Genomic DNA, 22,058 nt, shown 5'->3' on the forward strand with positions numbered 1-22,058 from the left:
AAACTGATTAGTCTTCATAGACTTTGATGTGTTAAATTTAGGTTTTGTTTTTATCAGCATCAACTGATGCTCACGCTTCTTCTCTGAAAGCAAGACGCTTATTCATAAAGAGCAAGCAAACATCAGAGAGATTTGACCATGTGCATCATGTGATTTCAAATAGCTTCTTTCATCATGTCTCCAGATCATTAGAATTATTTTTGTAGTTCCTTATGCATTAGGCCTGTTTTTCCTTTAAGCATTTGTTTTTTAAATGGAAGCGTGCCCCCTGAGACACTCGGTATGAGAAGAAATCACAGTGTAGAGGGAATGGGAACTGATATTCATCGTGTGCCTGGGTTGTGAGGAGCTTCACAGGGCTTATCCATTCAGTCCTTGCATCGACTGTGACAGGAACTTGGTCACATTTCTGGTTTATTACGGAGGAACTTGAACCTCAGAGTGGTTAAGAAATTCTTTTCAGTAATTCATTCACTCAACAAATACTCAGAGAGTTTGCTATGTCCCAGGCTCTGTGCTAGGTTTAGGTATGCAGTAGGAGAATGTAGATGTGGTCCCTGCCCTCTGTGAGCACGTAGTGGGACAGAGGAGAAAGGCATTGAGCCGATGCACGCTCACACACAGTACGTAACCGCACAGTGCCTGGGCACGCTGAGGGCAAACACATGACGCAGGGAGAGAGAAGAACAAGAAACTCATGAACTGAGGGCTCAGGGAAGGCCACTTTGAGGAAGCCATGTATAGGTGCAGATGAGTAGAAATGGGTAAGGCTAAGCACATTCCAGGCAACAGGAGGCCTGTAGGCGAAAGCTCAGTGTGCTGGAGGATCAGAAACGGGCCAGTGTGGTTGGAGATGAGTGACCGAAGGAAGAGTGTGGGGACTGGGAGCTGCAGGAGCAGGCGCGGGCAGCTGATGAGAAGACTCCAAAGTCTTGTTAGCCCCAGCGGAAGTTTGCAGAACTGGATGGAGGTCACATTTGCCTGGATCCCTCCACTCCTTCAGCCTTGCCCTCTCTCCTGCTCCGTCCCCTCTGACACATGGCAGTACAACGTTCTCCTCCACACTGTTTTCCAGGAAGGCCAAAGCACTACTTGCATCATTGCCACCTCCTAGTGTTCGTGCTGGGAGAAACGGGGCCTAACCAGTCATTTGATGACATAGAGGGGAATGAGAAAGCATGAGGCCTGCATGAGGCTCCTAAGAACATAGAAAACAGAGTTCATATTATCTAGAGTGGATAGATAATAGAAACGAAGAACCACTCAAGGGACTCAAAGGGTATAGTATCCCACAATAAACAGAAGCTTCCAAAACCACACAGAGCTGCATCGTTGTGACTTTCCAGGTATACACAGTGGGTATATATCTTGGAGCAGAAATATTAGAAGGGATAAATAAGGGAGATGAAGAAAGTAGGCACAGCAGAGTGTGCACTGACTTAAATTGTAAACATTCTGGTGAACCCCCTGAAATCTCTGAACCTTTTAGTGATATTAAAGTACAGGTGTATTGAGTGTGCTTCAACAAGAAATCGGAGTCTTTAATATCGTTAACTGTATAAAGTAGAGGTGCTTTGGCCTCTAGGAGAAGCGTCTTCCCCACCCCCTATGCTAGCCTGTTTCTCTTCTTCCCAAGCCCAGGCTCACGTCCAGGGCTCCTCCACCTCAGGGCTTCTGCCTTCCTTGTTTTCCCATCAAAACCGTTTTCCAGGCAGCAGCAAGAGTGATCTTTTTTTTTTTTTTTTTTTTTTTTTTTGTATTTTTCTGAAGCTGGAAACGGGGAGAGACAGTCAGACAGACTCCCACATGTGCCCGACCGGGATCCACCCGGCACGCCCACCAGGGGCGACGCTCCGCCCACCAGGGGGCGACACTCTGCCTCTCCAGGGCGTCGCTCTGCCACGACCAGAGCCACTCTAGCGCCTGGGGCAGAGGCCAAGGAGCCATCCCCAGCGCCCGGGCCATCTTTGCTCCAATGGAGCCTCGGCTGCGGGAGGGGAAGAGAGAGACAGAGAGGAAGGAGGGGGTGGGGGTGGAGAAGCAAATGGGCGCTTCTCCTATGTGCCCTGGCCGGGAATCGAACCCGGGTCCTCCGCACGCCAGGCCAACGCTCTACTGCTGAGTCAACCGGCCAGGACAAGAATGATCTTTTAAAAACACTTATTTGTCCTTGTCACTTCTCCACTTAAACTGCTTCTCACTGTACTTAGAAAATGTTCAAAGGCCTCATCGTGCCCTGCAGGGACTGACCTGGTGGGCCTCTGCTCGCGTGTCCTGACCCTCCTCGAGACTGGCCTCTGTCTCTACACCTCTGTGTTCTCTCTCTGCCTGGAGGGCTGGTTCTCCCTGCCCCCTGTCCCTCATGTCTGAGCGTCCTCGGCCTCAGATTCCATGTCATCATCCTGACCCCAAATCTGAATTTGCCCCCACCTCCACCTAGCTACATTTTCTTTTTTAAGTTTTCTGTTGATTTGAGAGAGAGGGGAAGGGGGAGGGAGAGAGGAGAAAGGGAAGGAGAGAAGGTAAGAGAGAGAAACATCAAGTCATTCCACTTACTTGTGTGTTCATTGGTTGCCTCTGGTATGTGCTCTGACTGGGGGGTCAAACCCATGACCTCTATGTGCCAAGACAATGCTCTGTCCACTGAGCCACCTGGCCAGGGCCCGCCCAGTCACATTTGCAATACACCATGTACTGTTTTCCTCTCAAGTGCCTGACACCACTGCCCTGAGGTGATTATATGGTCATGTGGGGATGCCTGTGTGACCCACCATGCCTCCCTCATCACCTTGACAAAGTGAATGCGTATCTATTCTCCCATTCCCTCAAGGTCAATCCCACTAACTTCCGTTATCACTCTGAATGAGAACTGGCTAAAAACTATTACTCTTCAGAGTAAATAATTCTGCTCTCACCTGAGGGTATTTTAGGGTCCCTACACCTATTAGTGGGGATCTTGGCACCTTCACAGGTCAGTAACAGAGAGAATTTTAGACAGGTGGCTTTCAGATTTTATTTAAAACTTTCTTCTAACATCATTTCCTCAGGCCTTGGACTAGGATTCTTAAATGAGCTGGGTTTGGAAACTTGCTCCATTAGCTCTAATTGTTATTATCACACTCCCAACTATAGCTCTTGCAGGTTGGTCATGAGTTAAAAGTGGCCAGGAGTTGGCAAGCAGGATTTTGCCTCATTTAGAAATATCTATAGTAGGGTCAAAGGATGTAATTAGACATCATTGAAGAAGTAGCTACGGAAGTTCTTTGTGCCACGTTATGTTGATGCTGTAGAAATCCAGAAACAAGGGAACAGAGTAACCGGGGCTGAGGGGCGAACCTGGTCCAGCCAGCGATCTGCTGTGGGAAAAGGGTAAACAGAGAAAACCGCTGCTTGAATAGTTTCATTAACGACTGCTTTATTTCCCTTTCTTTTCTGCTCTTTACATAGTAAACCAGTGTCTAGCTTCCTGAGATTTTAGAAAAATGTGTCACATCCGTTTTTACCTTACACATTATAGATCATGTACAGGTTGTGAAAGAACTCTTGCCAAGAAATAGGAAAAAATGGACCTAAACTTAATTTCCCTGTTCTAAGCTGTTCTACCACAGAGTTACGATGCTTTCAGAGACCAACTGTTTGCCATTACATGTTATGAACTCAGCTTTACTATGTTGGGAGAACCCAGTAAAGATGTAACATTTTGACCAAGCATAGCCTCACGTTAGTGGAAACAGTCTTCTCTCCTCTTCCCCAACCCTGGACACTGCCCTGACGGGTCATAGTCCTGGTTCAGACGTAATACCACAGGGCGCTCACATTGCCTCTGTATGGCCAACCAGAACTCCTCCTCTCTTTCTCTCTGCTGGGGAATGAGGTGGGGAGGGCAAACATGGGCCTGGTACCGTAAGCCCAGCCAGACCCCACAGAGTGTAACCCTTCAATGCAGGATCGCACAACAGTGTGCATCCGGCCAGAGGCAAAGATCTTCCACTTATTGTTCCCTTATCTCAGGAATCAGGAACCTATGGCTCACGAGCCAGATGTGGCTCTTTTGATGGCTGCATCTGGCTCATAGACAAATCTTTAACAAAAATAATAATGTTAAAAATATAAAACATTCTCATGTATTACAATCCATTCATTTCCTACCGCTCATGTTCATGGTTGCGGGTGGCTGGAACCAATCACAGCTGTCCTCCAGGACAACACCAAATTTTTATTGGATAATGCATAATATACATGGGTCGTTGTATGGCTCTCATGGAATTACATTTTAAAATATGTGGCGTTCATGGCTCTCTCAGCCAAAAAGGTTCCCGACTCCTGCCTTATCTCATTTGTCTTACCACCCTTAGTCTAGGTGCCCACAACTCCTTTCTGCTGTGGGCAGGTCATTTTGTGGACATGCAGAATAGAAGCACTTGCTGGGTGTCCTCTGAATTCCCATGTCCCCCGCTGACAGCCTGCCTGGCCGGTTCACCCTGTAAGCCACACTGCATGGTCCTGGCTTAGTCAATGGAATGCCACTGACCCGACATTTAGCCAGACCCAGAGGTGTCCCTAGGGGCCAATCTTAGAATGCTTTAACTGGTTTAGTAGGTTTCCTCCTCCCTTTGCTGTCTGTACTTGTAGCTTATACTGTATTTGCAGTATCTGGAGGCAATGTGCTGCCTATGTTCTACCTACATGGGTACTTGAGGAAGAATTGCACATAGATTGTGAGGTGGAAGGACAATGTAGAGGTGGAGTGTAGGGTCAATGCTGGACATGGCCCTTTCCCCTCTGCCCAGTCCTTGGAGCTTTAGACCCGGATCCTGGCCACGAGCTATTGAAGGGAGGGTATTAAAACTGCAGCTGACATTTTACTAAGGACAAAGGAACTGAGTCACCAGATATTATCAAGGAGAAACAGCACAGACCTGTGTGTATGCTTCTCCCCTACCCCCTGCTTGCCTGCTCACTTGCTTGCTTGCCCGTAGACAACAAGTTTTGCTTGAGCAATTGCCCAGGGCTTAGCTATAAAAACCATGGCCCACCTCAACAGTGTATGGAGCTTTCAATGACCTGCCACCATTAGTGTTGCCCCTGCACGTAAGTAATAAGGGCTGTGTCAGCTCCATCTTGTCCTCTTTGTGGTTTCTTTGGGATCCCACAACAACACCAGGTCGATATTTTGGGTCTGGACCTCTTGCATTGCATCTGGTAAGGGGTGACAGAGGGACAATTGCTGGGAAGGGATGTGCCCAAAGCTCAGGCCTCTGACTGCTGCGAGCTGGGCAGGAATGTATGAGCTGAAAGGATTTACTTGTTTTTGTTAAGATGTTCCTGGCCTTGCTCTCTTGTTGTCTTCCTTAGACTGTTTTACCATGTGGAGATAAAACTAGGCAGTATACTATAACACTATTTAAGGAAGTCTATTGAATAAATTCTTATTCTCCATAGCCCCACTTAAGAGACAGGTCCGTAGACATATTAAGGGTCTTATTATTGTGTGTACAGTATACCCACAGCCTCAGTGATGTGAAGTTGTCATGGAAAGAATGTTCTTTCCTGAGGCTGAAGGCTCTCTGCTTGGGAAATATCATCAAAAGTACTGTGATTAGCTTGATTAATCCTTGGTTTATTATATCTATTATGATTATCAGCAACCATTTATTAAGTGCCTAATATGTGCTAAGTACTTCTATAGATTTTATTTCTGATCCTCCCAGTGGTCCCTAAAGATAGGTGTTATCTAAGACCTCCCAGCCAGGAAACTGAGGTAAAAACTTACTGAAATTCATGCAGGTAACATGTGGTAGAATTAGAATTATGACCCTATTTTCATTTGAGTCCAATGTCTGCATGCTTTTCATAACATCAGAGGTCCTTGTTTTATTTTTCCATTGAAGTTCTCCAAATGCAGACAAAATCAATACATTATGCTCAGATCTAGACCCTTTGTAGCTAGACATAGCCAGCAGCAAGCTCAAAATATCTTTGAAGTCTCATGCTTTAATCTTTAAAGTTTATGCAAATTTAGCTTTCTAATTTATAATATAAAAGTATAAAAATAGTCTTCTAAACTATTTGACATAGAATAAAATTTAAGCTCCAGAAAGAGTCCCTGTTAGCCCCCCTCACCTCCCTTCCTTTCCTGCCGGAAGCCACACCATGGGGCTCTGCTCACTTCAGTCTGAGAAGGTCTGCATTGACTGTGGTGCATCCCAGTTAAATCTTTAGTACCCTTTTTTTTGCTCTTTGCTTTTGATAAACCTTTAAGGTATTGAACAATCTTTACCTGGCCAACCCAAAACCATAGAAGCCTTCCTAAGAGAAAATAGAGTCCCTAGACAACTACTAAGTAGGTAAATTGGTCTTTGTTGATTCTTCATAGAGATTTTTTTTTTTAGTGAGAGAGACAAAGGGACAGATAGGGACAGACAGACAAGAAGGGAGAGAGATGAGAAGCATCAACTCATAGTTGTGGCACCTTAGTTCATTGATTGCTTTCTCATATGTGCCTTGACCTGGGAGGCTCCAGCTGAGCCAATGACCCCCTATTCAAGCCAGCAACCCTGTGCTCAAGCTGGTGCGCCCATGCTCAAGCCGGTGACCTTGGGGTTGTGAGCCTGGGTCGTCTGTGTCCCAGGCATACTCTCTATCCACTGCACACCGCCTGGTCAGGCTTTCCATAGAGATTTTTGATTGAGCTCTATCTAGCTGGAAGTATAGAGATTATTTAATCTTGAGGTTTGTAAATCTTTACTTTTTAAAAAAGCAAAAGTCATCTTTCAAATGAAATTGCTCTTGGAACTCTAATTTATAAAAGAGATAAAAGTGAAAACACTCCAGTTTCCATAAGGGCTAAAGGCTCTGCTTGCACGGTGCCCTTGCCTACGGGAGTCAGGCTTCTGCCAAAGAACAGTTTAAAACCCTGGATCAAATTCAGAGCACTCATTTTGTGGAGTATGTTTGAAGTGACTCAGTTGATTTGTAACAAAGCCAGGAGCAGATCTGAAGAAGGAAGCCTACCGAACTCTTCTAAGACCCTTCAAGGCCGTTATGGTTTTCTTGTCCTATGAATAACTGATTTCCAAACTGCCCTCCAAGGTCCTGGGGGGATAAGGAATGGGGATGTTGAGGCTTCCTTCAGCCCGGGGCCCTCCATGGTGTGCGTCAGTTAAAGACATAGCTCTTTCCCACTGCATACGGCAATTTAAGAATGATTAAGTTAGACCATGGAAGCTTTTGAGGTGCTGGATGATGTTGGGACCCACAAAGGCTTTACAAGGGAATGTCAACCAGGACCCCAAAGAGGACATTTCCAAGGAACTCGGCCAGGGCACTGCACATCCCAGCAGCTGGGGTGGGGCAGGTGTGCAGGAGTGACATCATTGAGTAACCACCATAAAAATGTTCTGGGTCACCTCTGAAAAACTGCTGATGTCAGGTTTAAGCTGGCCTTGTGCTGACTTTCACTTGGGGCTTTATTAATCCTGGCCTTGGTTAATTCCCTTTAGTTTTATTCTGTTTCTCAGAAAGCTTGAAGTGGCTTTTAAACTTCTATGAAGATATGAACTGCTCCACAATCTAGACTTATTAATGCAGTCATCTCTCAGTTCATCATTTCATTGCCAATAAGCCCTATTACAAGGAAGTCCAGTATTAAACTCTCCAATTTCCCCAACTTTGGAGGATTTTGATAGGTAAATTACTCCTACCTCCACATGTCAAACTAAGAGAGAAGAGCTGTCTTTTCATTCCCCTGCTGCCACGATGCCTTGCTGCTGAGTACCGTGCACATTCAGATGACTGACACTGAATGCCACTTGCAGGCCAACCCCACCAGTCCGGTCTCTGGGAAGACAGACACAATAAGTGATCCCACGGCCCCAGTGTTGGCTCAGCCAAAGATGAACAGTGAACACTAAGTCTCCCAGTTGACTCTCAGCCAACTAGATCTCTTTTCCACAGGCAGTCATGGTTAATACATACTTTCTTGTATGCCCATCCAGGAAGACTATGTATTTATAAATCTTTATGGATATTTATATACACACATGTATTCTTTTAGCTCCACAAAATGGTAGCATACTCTACATATAGTGCTATAGTTTGCTTTTTAAAAATTTAATATATTGGCCCTGGTCAGTTTGCTCAGTGGTAGAGCTTTGGCCTGGCATGTGGAAGTCCTGAGTTCAATTCCTAGTCAGGGCACACAGAGAAGTGACCGTCTGCTTCTCCACCCCTACCCCCTTCTCTCTCTCTTCCCCTCCCACAGCCATGGCTTGAATGGTTCAAGCAAGTTTGGCTCTGGGCACTGAGGATGATGACTCGTTGCCTCAGGCACTAAAATAGCTCGGTTAGGGAGCAATGGAGCAGCAGCCACAGATGGGCAGAACATCACCTGGTAGGGGCTTGCTGGGTAGATCCTGGTCAGGGCACATGTGGGAGTCTGTCTCTCTGCTTCCCCACCTCTCACTTAATAAAAAAGAAATTTAATATATTGTGGAGATCATTCCATATCAGCACAGGTAGCAGTGCTTTGTCCTTTTTCATGGCTATGTAATATTCTAACAGCATCTCCTTATCAGGAAATAACCCATCTTTATCTGTTTCTCAGGATTGAACCAGATATCATCTACTTTGTGGACTTTGGGTTATTTTCTGTTTGCTGTTGTTATTTTGCTAGCTATTACAAACAAAGAGGCATGTCTGCATAGGTATTCAGGTATTTCAGGAGGCTCCACTTCTGCCCTTTAAGGGAGGTTTCTTGCTCAAAGGAAATGTACATTTTTAAAATGTGGTGAATACTTCCAAATTGCCTTCCACTGAGGTTGTATCATTGTGTACTCCAGTAAGCAATGTACTTGTTTTCCCCAGTCTCACTAATAATGTGTTAGCAAACTTTTAGAAAATTCTCCAAATCTGACAGGTAAAACGTGATATTGCACTATAGTTTTTTTGTCGTTGTTTTTAATTAGCACGTGTGAGAGAGACACACACACAGACAGAAAGGGAGAGATATGAGATGCATCAATTCTTTTTCTTTTTTTTTGTATTTTCTGAAGTGAGAAGTAGGAGGCGGTAGTCAGACAGATTCCCACATGCGCCCGACCAGGATCTACCTGGCATGCCCACCAGGGGGTGATGCTCGGCCCATCTAGGGCATTGCTCCACTGCAACTGGAGCCATTCTAGCACCTGAGGCAGAGGCCATGGAGCCATCCGCAGCACCCAGGCCAATTTTGCTCCCATGGAGCCTTGGCTGCAGGAGAGGAAGAGATAGATAAAAAGAAAGTAGAGAGGGAAGGGTGGAGAAGCAGATGGGTGCTTTTCCTGTGTGCCCTGGCTGGGAATTGAACCAGGGACTTCCACATGCTGGGCCGATACTCTACCACTGAGCCAACCGGCCAGGGCTGAGATGTATCAATTCTTCGTGTGGCAACTTAGTTGTTCATTGATTGCTTTCTCATATGTGCCTTGACTTGGGGGGGGGGTGGACTCCAGCCGAGCCAGTGGTCCCTTGCTCAAGCCAGAGACCTTGGGCCCAAGCCAGTGACCTTGGGCTCATGCCAGCAACCTTGGGCTTCAAGCCACTGACCTTTGGGCTCAAACCAGAGACTATGGGGTCATATCTATGATCGCATGCTCAAGCTGGTGAGCCCATGCTCAAGCCAGCAACCTCGGGCTTTCAAACCTGGGTCCTCTGCATCCCTGGCTGACTCTCTATCCACTGCCCACCACCTGTTCAAGTGATTATCATTTTAATGTGCCTTTCTGTGATGAGTGAGGTTCAGCATCTCTTCATATTCCTTTATGAACTGCTTCTTAACTGGTGCTTGGAAGATGAACTGCTGCCTAAAGAGCAAGCAATATATAAATAGTTTAGAAATTCCAATTTTCTTATATAACTTTTATTCCAGTTAGCTGTTTTTATCCCAATTAATATAGGGTGTGCTGTAGGGTGCTCCATAAGAAATCAGCTTTAGTGAATGTTTACTAAAAAGTATTCCATCAGTTTTAAAAGGTGGACTTTTTAATGTATAGACATAAATGTTTTAATCCTTGTTTAGCAATCTTTACTATTCTGAAAGTTGTTATACTGAAACCAATGTGGTCATATTAAATATAGTACTTTTTAAATTAATTAGCTGTGACATTTATGAAAAAAATTGAATATCAACTGGATGTTATGGAGATTTTACAATTCTCAAGTTGTGATAGTGGTGTTGTGGTTTTGTTTAAGAAAGGAAAGAGTTCCTTTAGAGATTCCTACTGAAATATTTATGGATTGAATGATATAGCTAGAGTTTGCTTCAGAGTAATTCTGGAAGGGGCAAGTGATATGAGTGTAGATGAAATGGCATGCATTTCAGGATGTTCAGGGTCAGGAGTTAATAATTATTGAGCCTAGATGTTAGGTATGTGGTGTTCTGTCTGTTTTTACATATGTTTGAAATTTTCTATAAAAGCTCTAAAATTCATCAAATAAGTATTACGTTTGTATTATGTGCAAGCCATGGTTCCCTATGTCACAAAAGACAGACACTTCACAAGTGCAAGGGTGATTGTCAGTTTTTCTCTGCAGTGAGCCCAGTGCTTAGGACACTGTCTGTGCATAGTAGGCGCTCAATATGTCCTGAGCTCCAGCCCACACTATGGTTCCCAAAGGGCCGCTCTATGTTCTGTTCCCAGGAGCTGCGCCCTGATGATGTGCTCCGTGAGCGAGCAACAGACCAAGTGCTGTGGAGCTGAAGGAAGGCGAAGTTCTATTCATTCAGGGTCAGCACCGTGCTTCTGCGGAGTTCATGAGTGTTAACATTGAGGTGCCTGAGACAAAGAACGTCCTCTGCGTCCAAAGCATTTCTAAGCAAAGCAAAATTGCTTCTTTAATTTAACACAAGCTATTTCTTTTAGGAGCCTGGTAGGGAGTTGCTAACAGTAAGACGAATAACTCAAAAGGCTGTGGGGGTAGAGGGGACAGTGACAAAACCTTCTTAGAACGTATCCCCATGCCTGTCTCCGCTCTTTGAGCCTGCTTTGCTCTGAGTCCAGCGTGATATCACACCGAGGACTGTGTTTAAGCAATGCTCTCTGCCAAGGAAGAAGAGTAAGCGGTTTCATAAGAAAGAAGAGAATCAGACTTGGGATATTACCAATGGAAATGTCGAGAATTCAGCGGGATAGATTGGTCCTGTGGGTATGTTTGAAACATTAGTTAACTCAGAGGCAGAGAAATTCATGATTTTTAATGTTTGCATGCAGGTGTTGGTATCGTTGCCTCAGAATGAGAGCAAAAATGGATAAAAAAAAATAAAAGCTAGTCACATCTTGACTGGAAGAAGGCTCTTTTGAGAAATCGTCAATGTGACATTACAAACACCATTCAGATATACCAAATGGGCCAGATGGTTGCTCGAATACTGCACGTTGCCAGCTGCCCATTGCTACAGATGAAGCTTTTCTGCTGATGTTTGTGTGACCCACAAGCCCATTCTCGAGAATTGATTGTTTTGATGCTGTTTAACATTCGTGTGTCATCATAATTATAAACCATAAATATACACGACACTATGCAATAAGTAAAGTTGCCCAGCTTTCATTCTGAAAGGGGAGGAGGCTTTATTATTACCTGACAAGAGAGGATGTCTAATATTCACTTTCTGTTCTTCATACCTGCCACTCCTCTCTCGTTGGGGACTCTAAATCCCTTTATGCTCACCGAGCCTTAGCTCTTCAAAACAGGACCGACTTCAGGGTCTGATATGTATCACCGAGCCCCAGGTTTTAAAGCATGCCTGGACCGAAAGTCGGGGGCACAGTTCAGGGGACTCCAAGCAGATCTAAATGAACCCAAACTCTTCTATTTGACAACATACCAACAACTCCTTGCAGGTCACAAAACGGGCAGGTGTACGATGTAAAAGGAAGAGGATAAATGAAAGCAAATCCGCTTCTTTCAAAACAGACCTTTGCTCGGGATGCATTTCATTTTGCTTTGAAAGAAAGCTGATTCAGTGTCATTCACCTATTGATTTGTATCTGCATCTAAAAAAACCAAGTGTCTTTCCCCTCTACCAAAACCTGAGCATGTTTGCCGGAGTGAGAAGCAGGACAAGAGATGGAGGGAGGGTAAAAAGCCCACACAATTTGGTTAATCAGTCACAAATGCATAAATGAACTGCCTGAAACAGAACCCCCTCCCTGGGAGGCACACAGTCAGCCTTCCCCAGGAAGACCTCCTTAGAACACAGCATCTTTATTTTAGGCCACAGATCCCAGAGAGCACATTTCATGGCTCTATAAAGACAGGACTCAGATGCTTCCTGACAACCAGTGTTTCTGCTTTTCAACGTGTAAATCAATGAATGCTCCAAGTGAGTCAATATCTGTGCTTTGAGTTTACAATCTTGTCTTTCAGAAATACCGACAGTACATGGCAGGACTTCTGGCTCCTCCTTATGGTGTTATGGAAACAGGCTCTAACAATGACAGTAAGTGAAAAATGTGAACGTTCTGTATCTAAAAATGTGTTGTGTAAATGTGTGTTTTCAAAATATATGTCCTATACCAGCTTGACAGATGAAGTTTCCAGACTCTTTTGTGGATAAACAGACCTGCCAGCCCACATGGGTTATTTTTTTTTAAATGTTAATATAGTATTATTTTGTGGCCTTAGCTGATGCTCTGGTGCTAGTTGGAACTTCAGCATACTTGGACGGTTTTCTCAGAATCTCTTCATTTTATAGCAAAATCCAGTGTTGTTTCTGTGCTCTTTTAAAAACGGGATTCATGAACTGTGTTTGCCCCAGCACCTCTGCATACCCAAGAGCCCATCTCTTGCTCATGTTGATGTTACTGAGCAAGGAGAGAAGCAGCGTGAGTCATTATTTTTCTTAAATCACAGTCTCTCCAAACTCCAGGCCTTTTATAAGAGGCCAGTCTCTGATCAGAAAAGAAAGGAAGTGTTTCTCTGCGATACGCTTTTCTAATGGGTGCCCACTAGACTCAGAGAGATCCTGTGTCCCGGATCTGTTCATCCCTCTGTGCGTGTTGGAAGCATCTGTTCAGCACTCATTACCACCCCTGGGAAGTGCTTGTTGCCTGTGACAAGGTCCCAAGTGCTGGGGTTTGGGAAGTTGTCGCTCTTCAACTAGACACGGCGATGGAGCAGGCAGCTCTTCTACTCCAAGCACCTCGAGAGCCTGAGAACCACCCTTCACATCCTCTTCCTTGCTCCTGGAATCCTCACTCTTAATCCCAGACTCGTCGCTTTCTACAGGTGCTCCCCTCCAGCCTGACCGAGACCCAAGTGAGCTCTTCCGCTTTCCTTCTGCTCTAGTTCACAATTTCTGCACAGACTCTGCCCTCTCCATCTGTTTCGCTTTTGTCCTGGAGGAGAAGGCAGGTCTTTCTTTCCTTCGGTCCCCTGTTTTGATTTTTCTCTCCTGCCCCGATCTAGGAATGACTGCTCCTAAGGAATACCTGAGTTGAAACCCCAGCTGTGCTGTCTCCTAGCTGTGTGACCTTGGGAAAGGCACTTAGTCTCTCTGTGCTTCAGTTTCCTCACAGGATTCTTGTGAGGAGTAAATGAAGTAAAACATGTCCAATATTTACAGAGGTTCCAAGCATATGATGAGCACCCGGATGATGTTAGCTATTATCTATCTCCACACCACCAATCACTGTTAAACCCCTCCAAGTCTAGCTTCCGCCCAATATTTCTTGAGTCAAACCACTCTTCACCTTTCAATGACCACCCCCTCACCAGGCTCAGTCATTACCATTCCCCACTCTCTCCGACTTTGAGTAGACTTTTCACTCCAAGACTCCATTCTCGCTTGGTGTCAGGCTACACTGCATTGTCCCGACTTTCTCATATCTCTCTGGTCACTCGCATGTTTGTCGCTTCTTCCTATCATTCAAAAGTTTAGGTATTACAAAAGAGTCTAGGCTTAGCCGTTTTTCTCTATACTTTCCCTTGATCGTTGCAACCTTTCTTGCAGTTGATACAAATACTTCCCAAATTGATACCTCTGATTCCTCCCTTTAAAGGGCAGTCTAGCTTTCCAAGAGATTGCCGGTTCTCTTTCCACTCAGAGGTCCTGCTGGCTTCTTAAACTCAAAATGTCAGTAACAGAACGTATCCTGATTCCCCCAAAACCAATCCTTCCTCTGCAAGTGCATTTTCATTCATAACCCCGTTGTTCTCCTCCATATACCAGGCTTTAAACAGCAACCATTTTTGGAGCTCTCCTTTCTCTTGCCTCCATCCACTGAGGTTGACCAACTGTCCGTCCCTCGCTCCTCCCTTGGCGTGCTCACACTCTTTCATCTTGGCTCCCTCCAGTTCCCTTGGCAGCCACCTGGCTGAGAGCCTCACCACTCCCGGCCTGTGGGCAGAAATGACGTAGCTTGCTCTGAACCTCCAGGGTCTTGTCCTCAGCCTACCCGACACCTGACTTACGCAGAACTCTTTTATAAATTCACTTTTTAATGTGAAAAATTTCAAACCTACAGAATGATACAGTTACCACTCATGTTTTTATCACTTTGATTTAATTAATATTTTACTATTTTAATAGGATTTATTTATTAACTTAATGTGTACTTTAAAATTAATATTTGCCATAATTTTTAAATTATATTCATATATTTCACACCAAATACTTCAACAGATTATTTTTGAAAATAAAAACTTTCCCATGTATAACCACAACTCTATTATCACACCTGATAACTCAGATGATTTTCCTTAATAACATCTACTATGTAGTCCATATTCAATTTCCACAACTGAATATCTTTATAGCTCATTACTCAAACTGGACATCAGTCAAGGACCAAGCCACTGAAACTTGTTTTAATGCCTTAATTATGTGTTAATTATGAACAGTTCCTTTCCTTCTTTTTCCTGATCATATTTACTCTGTTGCTCAAAACCATTTATTATTTGTCCATTACTTGCCATGGAAGGTGAATTCCAAGATTGGTAACCCCTTAACCCAGCTTTCAAGTTTCTGAATGGTCCACATCACCTTATTTTACCTTTAAAACATTTTTTTTTTTTGTATTTTTCTGAAGCTGGAAACGGGGAGAGACAGTCAGACAGACTCCTGCATGCACCCGACCGGGATCCACCCAGCATGCCCACTAGGGGCAACGCTCTGCCCACCAGGGGGCGATGCTCTGCCCCTCTGGGGTGTCGCTCTGCCGCGACCAGAGTCACTCTAGCGCCTGGGGCAGAGGCCAAGGAGCCATCCCCAGCACCCGGGCCATCTTTGCTCCAATGGAGCCTTGGTTGCAGGAGGGGAAGAGAGAGACAGAGAGGAAGGAGGGGGTGGGGGTGGAGAAGCAAATGGGCGCTTCTCCTATTGCCCTGGCTGGGAATCGAACCCGGGTCCCCCGCACGCCAGGCCGACGCTTTACCGCTGAGCCAACCGGCCAGGGCCAAAAACATTTTTTTTTTAATTTAGAAATTAAGTTTAATTGGGGAATGTAAACTGGTACAGCCATTATGGAAGAAAATATGGTGGTTCCTCAAAAAAAAAAAAGAATAGAACTGCTCAGAAGTCTGAGATATCCCATAGGACCCAGCAATCCCTCTACTGGACATCTATCCAAAAAACTCAAAAACATTGGTACATAAAGACACATGCACCCCCATGTTCATTACTTCTTCTGATAGATCTGGGAAGTGATGGCAAACATGCCCATTAGTGTTCTTTCTTTCTTTCTTTCTTTATTTTAAATTTTATTTAGAAAATTAAATTTAACAGGGTGACATTGATCAATAACAGTACATAGGTTTCAGGTAAACATTTCTATAACATTTGAACTGTTGATTATGTTGTATAACCACTAACCAAAGTCAAGTCATTTTCTGTCATCTTATATTTGACCCTCTTTACACCCTTCTCCCATCCCCTTACCTTACACCCCCTTCCACTTGCTAACCACTTCACTTTTATCTATGTCCATGAGTTCAGTTTTATATCCCACCTATGTGTGAAATCATACAGTTCTTAGCTTTTTCGATTTACGTATTTCACTCAGTATAACGTTCTCAAGTTCCATCCATGTTGTTGTAAATGGCACTGTCATCATTTTTTATGGCTGAGTAATAGTCCACTGTGTAGATGTACCACATCTTCTTTATCCAATGCTCTATCAAAGAACACGTTGATTGTTCCCCTGTCTTGGCCACTGTGAATAATGCTGTGATGAACATGGGTGTGCATGTGTCCTTACTTACCAATGTTTTCAAGTTTTGTGGGTAGGTACCCAGTAGAGGGATTGCTGGGTCATATGGTAATTCTATTCTTAATTTTTTGAGGAACCACCATACTTTCTTTCATAATGATTGTACTAATTTGCATTCTTACCAGCAGTGAATGAGGGTTCCTTTTTCTCCACAGCCTCTCCAACACTTGTTATTACCTATCTTGTTGAAAATAGCCAATCTAACAGATCTGAGGTGAGATCTCACTGTAGTTTTGATTTGCATTTCTTGAATAGCTAGTGAAGATGAGCATCTTTTCATATATCTGTTGGCCATTTGTATGTCTTCTTCGGAGAAGTGTCTGTTCAGGTCCTCTCCCCATTTTGATTGGATTGTTTGCTTGTTTGTGGCTGAACTTTGTGAGTTCTTTGTATATTTTGGATATTAGCCCCTTCTCGGAGCTGCTGTTTGCAAATATCATCTCCCATTTAGTTGGCCGCCTATCTGTTTTGTTGTCAGTTTCTTTTGCTGTGCAGAAGCTTTTTAGTTTAATATAGTCCCATTCATCTCTTTTTGCCTTTACTTCCCTTGCCTTTGGGGTCAAACTCATAAATTGTTCTCTACAGCCAAGGTCCATGAGCTTAGTACCTACGTTTTTTTCTATGTAATTTATAGTTTTAGGTCTTATGTATATTTAGGTCTTTGATCCATTTTGAATTAAGTTTCGTGCAGGGTGACAAACTGTAGTCAAGTTTCATTCTTTTGCATGTGGTTTTCCAATTTTCCCAGCACCATTTATTGAAGAGGGTTTTTTTCCTATTGTGTGTTTTTGGCTCCTTTGTCGAAGATGATTTGTCCATATATATGTGGTTTTATTTCTGGGCTCTCAATTCTGTTCCACTGGTCTGTATATCTGTTTTTCTGCCAATACCACACTATTTTGATTATCATGGCTCTATAGTATAAATATAATTTGAAGTCAGATAGTATTATACCTTTGGCTTCATTCTTTTCCCTCTGGATTGCTTTGGCTATTTGGTGTGTTTTATGGTTATGGTTCCATACAAACTTGGTGATTTTTTTTGTCCTATTCTTTTTTTTTTTTTTTTTTTGTATTTTCCTGAAGCTGGAAATGGGGAGGCAGTCAGACACACTCCCGCATGTGCCCGACCAGGATCCACCTGCACACCCACCAGGGGGCGATGCTCTGCCCATCCAGGGTGTCGCTCTGTTGCGACCAGAGCCACTCTAGCGCCTGAAGCAGAGGCCATGGAGCCATCCCCAGCGCCCGGGCCATCTTTGCTCCAATGGAGCCTCGGCTGCGGGAGGGGAAGAGAGAGACAGAGAGGAAGGAGAGGGGGAGGGGTGGAGAAGCAGATGGGCGCTTATCTTGTGTGCTCTGGCTGGGAATTGAACCCTGGACTTCCGCATGCCAGGCCAATGCTCTACCACTGAGCCAACTGGCCAGGGCTGTTCTATTCTTTTTAAAAATGACATTGTGATTTTGATGGGGATTGTATTACATTTGTATATTGCTTTGGGTAATATGGCCATTTTAAAAAATTTATTGATTTTAATGAGAAAGGAAGGGAGTGAAAGAGAGACAGACAGACAGAAACATCCATCTGTTCCTGTATGTGTCCTGACTGGGGTTCAAACTGGCAATCTTTGCACTTCAGGATAATGCTCCAACCAACCAAGCTATCCAGCCAGGGAAATATGGCCATTTTAACTATTGTATGTTGATTCTTCCACTCCATGAATGTGAAATATTTTTCCATTTCATTGTGCCTTTTTCAATTTCTTTTAATAATGTTTTGTAGTTTTCAGTATGTCAGTCCTTCTCATCCTTTGTTAAGTTTATTCCTAGGTATCTTATTTTGTTGTTGTTGTTGCAATTGTAAAAGTAATTGTGTTTTTTTTAGTTCATTTTCTGATGTTTCATCATTGGCATATAGAAAAGCAATAGACTTTTGTATATTGATTTTGTATCCTGTGACTTTACTGTATTAGTTTATTGTTTCTACTAGGTTTTTGGTAGAGTCTTTGGGGTTTTCTATATACAGGATCATGTCACCTGCAAAAAGTGATACCTTTACTTTTTCTTCCTGATATGGATGGCTTTTATTTCTTGCCTGATCATTCTGGCTACAACTTCCATCACTGTGTTGAATAGGAGTGGGCAGCTTTGTCTTGTTCCTGATTTTAGAGGAAAATCCTTTATTTTTCCCATTTAGTATGATATTAGTTGATGGTTTGTCATATATGGCCTTTATTATGTTGAGGTACTTTCCTTCTATTCCTATTTTATTGAGAGTTTTAAACATAAAGAGATATTGTATCTTACTGAATTCCTTTTCTGCATCTACTGATAGGATCATATGGTTTTTGTTCTTTGTGTTGTTGATGTGGTGTATTACATTGATCAATTTCTATATGTTAAACCATCTTTGTGCTCCTGGAATGAATCCCACTTGATTATGATGTATTATTTTTTAATGTGTTCTTGTATTTGATTATGCTAATGTTTTGTTTATGAATTTTGCATCTGTAGTCACTGGAGATTTTGGTCAGCAGTTTTGTGTGTGTGTGTTGTCCTTGCCAGGTTTTGGTATGAGGGTTATGTTGGCCTCATAAAATGTGTTGGGGAGTATTCTATTTCTGTTTTTGGAAGACTTTGAGAAGGATAGGTACCAAATCTTCTTTCAATGTTTGGTAGAATTTACTAGTGTAGCCATCTGGTCCTGGGCTTTTGTTTTGGGGGGAGGTTTTCTATTTCCTCCCTGCTTATGGTTCTGTTTAGGTTTTCCACTTCATGACTCAGTCTAGGAAAATTGTGTAGTTCTAGGAATTTATCCGTTTCCTTTAGGTTGTTGAACAAAGAAGTGAATAAATGCTTAACTTTTTTTTTTTGCTCATAAGTCTGAGTTATCCCTGGAAGTAGCCACTGCCCTACTCAGACCTGGTTTGGAGGCAGCAGGAGTTTCCTTTGTCCCACACGGAAGATGTGTTCTGGTGGGTTTATGTTCAACGTGCAGCTAAGTTCAAATCCCTAGAGCAGTGTGAGGTTGTTTGAAGTGTAAGAATACTAACTGTGCAACTTATAGTACTTGATGTATCAGTCCAATTTTTTATTGTTCTGGCATCCAAGGCAGAGAAATTTCCATTGCTCACGTGGTATAAATGTGTTGGGATCAGTTTTTACCTCTGAGAAAGTAATGCATAAAGTGGGAAAGCAAAATCAGCATTAGATGCTGCTCTCTGGCACACAACCCCACTCCTGACCCATTGATTTATGTTACAGGTTCTGATAGGCACTGCTATTTTTGTAAGCAGCATTAGGTAGGATTTTTTTTCATTTTTGGGTTTGTTTTTTTAACAACAAATTTTTACTTGGTTTGATTCAGCAAAGAATTTCAGTTCCATTTTATAGGTTGATCTTATAATTCATTGTCTCTCTCTCTCTCTCTCTCTCTTTTTCCTCTTCTAGGGATTCCTGACAAGGAGAATGTGAGTAGCTACATTTCTCTGCCTAGCTTCTAAAAACTGTCAAAAGGTAAAAAAAATAATCGTGGTAACCTTGCCAGCAAAGAGAACTCTTTACCCACATTCAACAGAGCAATAAATATTTTTCTAATCTTATTCTGGCATTAGAAATCTTATTTCTAATCTAATCTTTGGTGGGTGACTTTGAAGTATAAAGGGGAGAAGGTCGATTGTTATGACACGGTCATCACATGTCCCTGACATTAAGTAGGCTGAAGAAAGTTATTCTAGGGGCAAATGGTACAAGTGCTAAATGTTTTTTTTCCCCATGATGCATACATACCACTCTAACAAATCATTAGTTTAGCAGCCTATAGAAAATATATTGTTTTTCCTTAGTAGGGATACAATATATAAAATTCAGGGTCAGATGATGAATTTGCCTAATTATATCCATGTACGTTAAAGTCATTACAGTATTTCTCTTTGGAAGCTGAAAATAATTGCTATACAGTGTAGTTGTTTAGGGAAAACAGGTGAGAGAGTAGGAGGTTTAGGGACAAACCTTTCCTAAGAAACTGTACCGAGCATGCATTCTAAGGATGACAGTGGTGTAGTGGCATCGTCTTTGCATGTAAATAATAATAATGATATTAATTATATTAGCTGGGATCTAAATTTAGACAATGACATGGAAGGGTTACTGATGGAAGCATGCAGTGGTTCATCTGAAGTGGCGCTCGGTGGCTCTCAGATGGCTCATTTTGGCACTGTGTTCCTTGATTGCTATACCCAACTGCCAGTGTTACAGAACTGTCACCCCTTTCTTTCCCTGCTTTTGGTCCTATGTCTGCGGGCTCAGATATTGTCTTAATTAAATTCAGAGTGTCTCTTGATTTCTTTTCAGAGATCTGACTCTAGCTTTCTGTAGGTCTCTCTCTTTTCATAATCTTGGTTTTAAAAGCTGGTTGGGAATTCTGGCCCACTGCTGTACTACGACAAATTTGGGTTCAAGACCCAGAAATGTTACTTCAAATGTCACACCAAAATTTTACTTGGCTTGGTTCAGCAAAAGATTTTAGTTCCTCCCTGTGGGGCTTTGTGCTAGCGACCTGACTTCTCTAAATATCCTTGCCTCATCTTCAAAATGTGGATGTTAGACCTGACCCCAGTAAGAGGCCGTTATGAATGTTGAATGAGACAGTCTGTGGAAAACATAGAGCTATTACAATGGACTCAGTAAATGTTAGGACTATTATTATAATTACTATTTCTTCAAGCTTTCTGTCATTTTCTATCTATCTTTCCTTCTCTGAAAATGTCCTGCCCTTCATAAGGAACTAGCTTTTTTTTTTTTTCTTTTTCTTTTTTGGCTCTCCTTAATATACCTTTCTTGAGTGAACCTTTCCATTGATCATTTGCTATTTAAAAAAAATATCTTCATGTGTTGAGTAAAGTTCAGGTTCATGAGAGTCTAAAGCCACAGCTTTTAGAGTCTAAAGTAACAAACTGATCCTGCCATCATTTTAGAAACGGATGTCCCAGAGCAGGCTATAACAAAAATATACAGGTCATTAGCCAAATAAAGATAAAAGGGCCTGCTGCTTCCTCATCAAGGGCTATCAGTGATGTGGAGAGCGAACAGAATGGCTAAACGCTAGGGGGTCTAAAACCTTCTAAGCTTCAAAAGGCAGCTCGGTCTCTCTTAGGCCCCTGGTGACCTTTAGGTTGGACCTCCCTGCAGTGGGACAACAGGCTCAACGTTCTAAGCCGGAAGTCGACCAGCTGTCATCATGTAGCTCACTTTGTGACAAAATAGGAATTTGAAGTTTGCAGGTTAGATACAGGGACTTAGGGGCTGGCCATACTGTCTTCCCTGTATTAGTCGTAGTGTATGCTTATTTGCATTTGTTTGGGTTATTCTGGGTCAGATCCTTGGGCAAACGGGGAAAGCACGTGTTTTTTCTATCAGCAACTAGAGTGGATGTAATGTTACCCTGTGCTCTTAAGATACCTTTCCAATGCCATCAGTCAAAGTAAAGCAAATGAGATGAAAGACATTCATGAGCAAAGCTGAAGCACTGGAAAGATAAAAAGAAGCCTAAGAGCCTTAGAGTGGTTTAATTGAACTTTTTCCTTTATAAGAGACAAATTGTGTTGTGACGGTTTCTTTAATCCTTTACTCTCTTTAACTCCATGCTGGGCAATATCATGTTCCTGTTATGTTTCTAAATAGCAATAATATGCCTGTGACTGAAATAAGGCACTTGGGCTATTGTTTCAGTGTCCAAACACAGTCTTTGTGGAAAGATTCTACAAAGAATATTCGTTCCAGCTCCCATTTTTGATTTTGTTAATCACCATAT

At 42.9% G+C, this 22,058-nt stretch overlaps 1 protein-coding gene across 18 annotated transcripts in view; it reads left to right on the plus strand.

Annotated features, from left to right (window-relative positions):
• Nucleotides 1–22,058, plus strand: part of RAPGEF4 (Rap guanine nucleotide exchange factor 4) — a 319,360-nt gene that overhangs the window by 165,467 nt on the left and 131,835 nt on the right. For 12 of the 18 annotated variants that reach the window (XM_066345716.1, XM_066345717.1, XM_066345718.1 and 9 more), the window contains 2 exons: nucleotides 12,406–12,478; nucleotides 19,697–19,716. In XM_066345716.1, coding sequence (XP_066201813.1) covers nucleotides 12,406–12,478; nucleotides 19,697–19,716 — 93 coding nt within the window. The remainder of the gene's footprint in view (nucleotides 1–12,405; nucleotides 12,479–19,696; nucleotides 19,717–22,058) is intronic. The other 6 variants (XM_066345721.1, XM_066345720.1, XM_066345727.1 and 3 more) reach the window with 1 other exon arrangement.

The sequence above is a fragment of the Saccopteryx leptura genome, chromosome 7 (genome assembly GCF_036850995.1).
Source record: "Saccopteryx leptura isolate mSacLep1 chromosome 7, mSacLep1_pri_phased_curated, whole genome shotgun sequence".
In the NCBI taxonomy this organism is placed as follows: domain Eukaryota; kingdom Metazoa; phylum Chordata; class Mammalia; order Chiroptera; family Emballonuridae; genus Saccopteryx; species Saccopteryx leptura.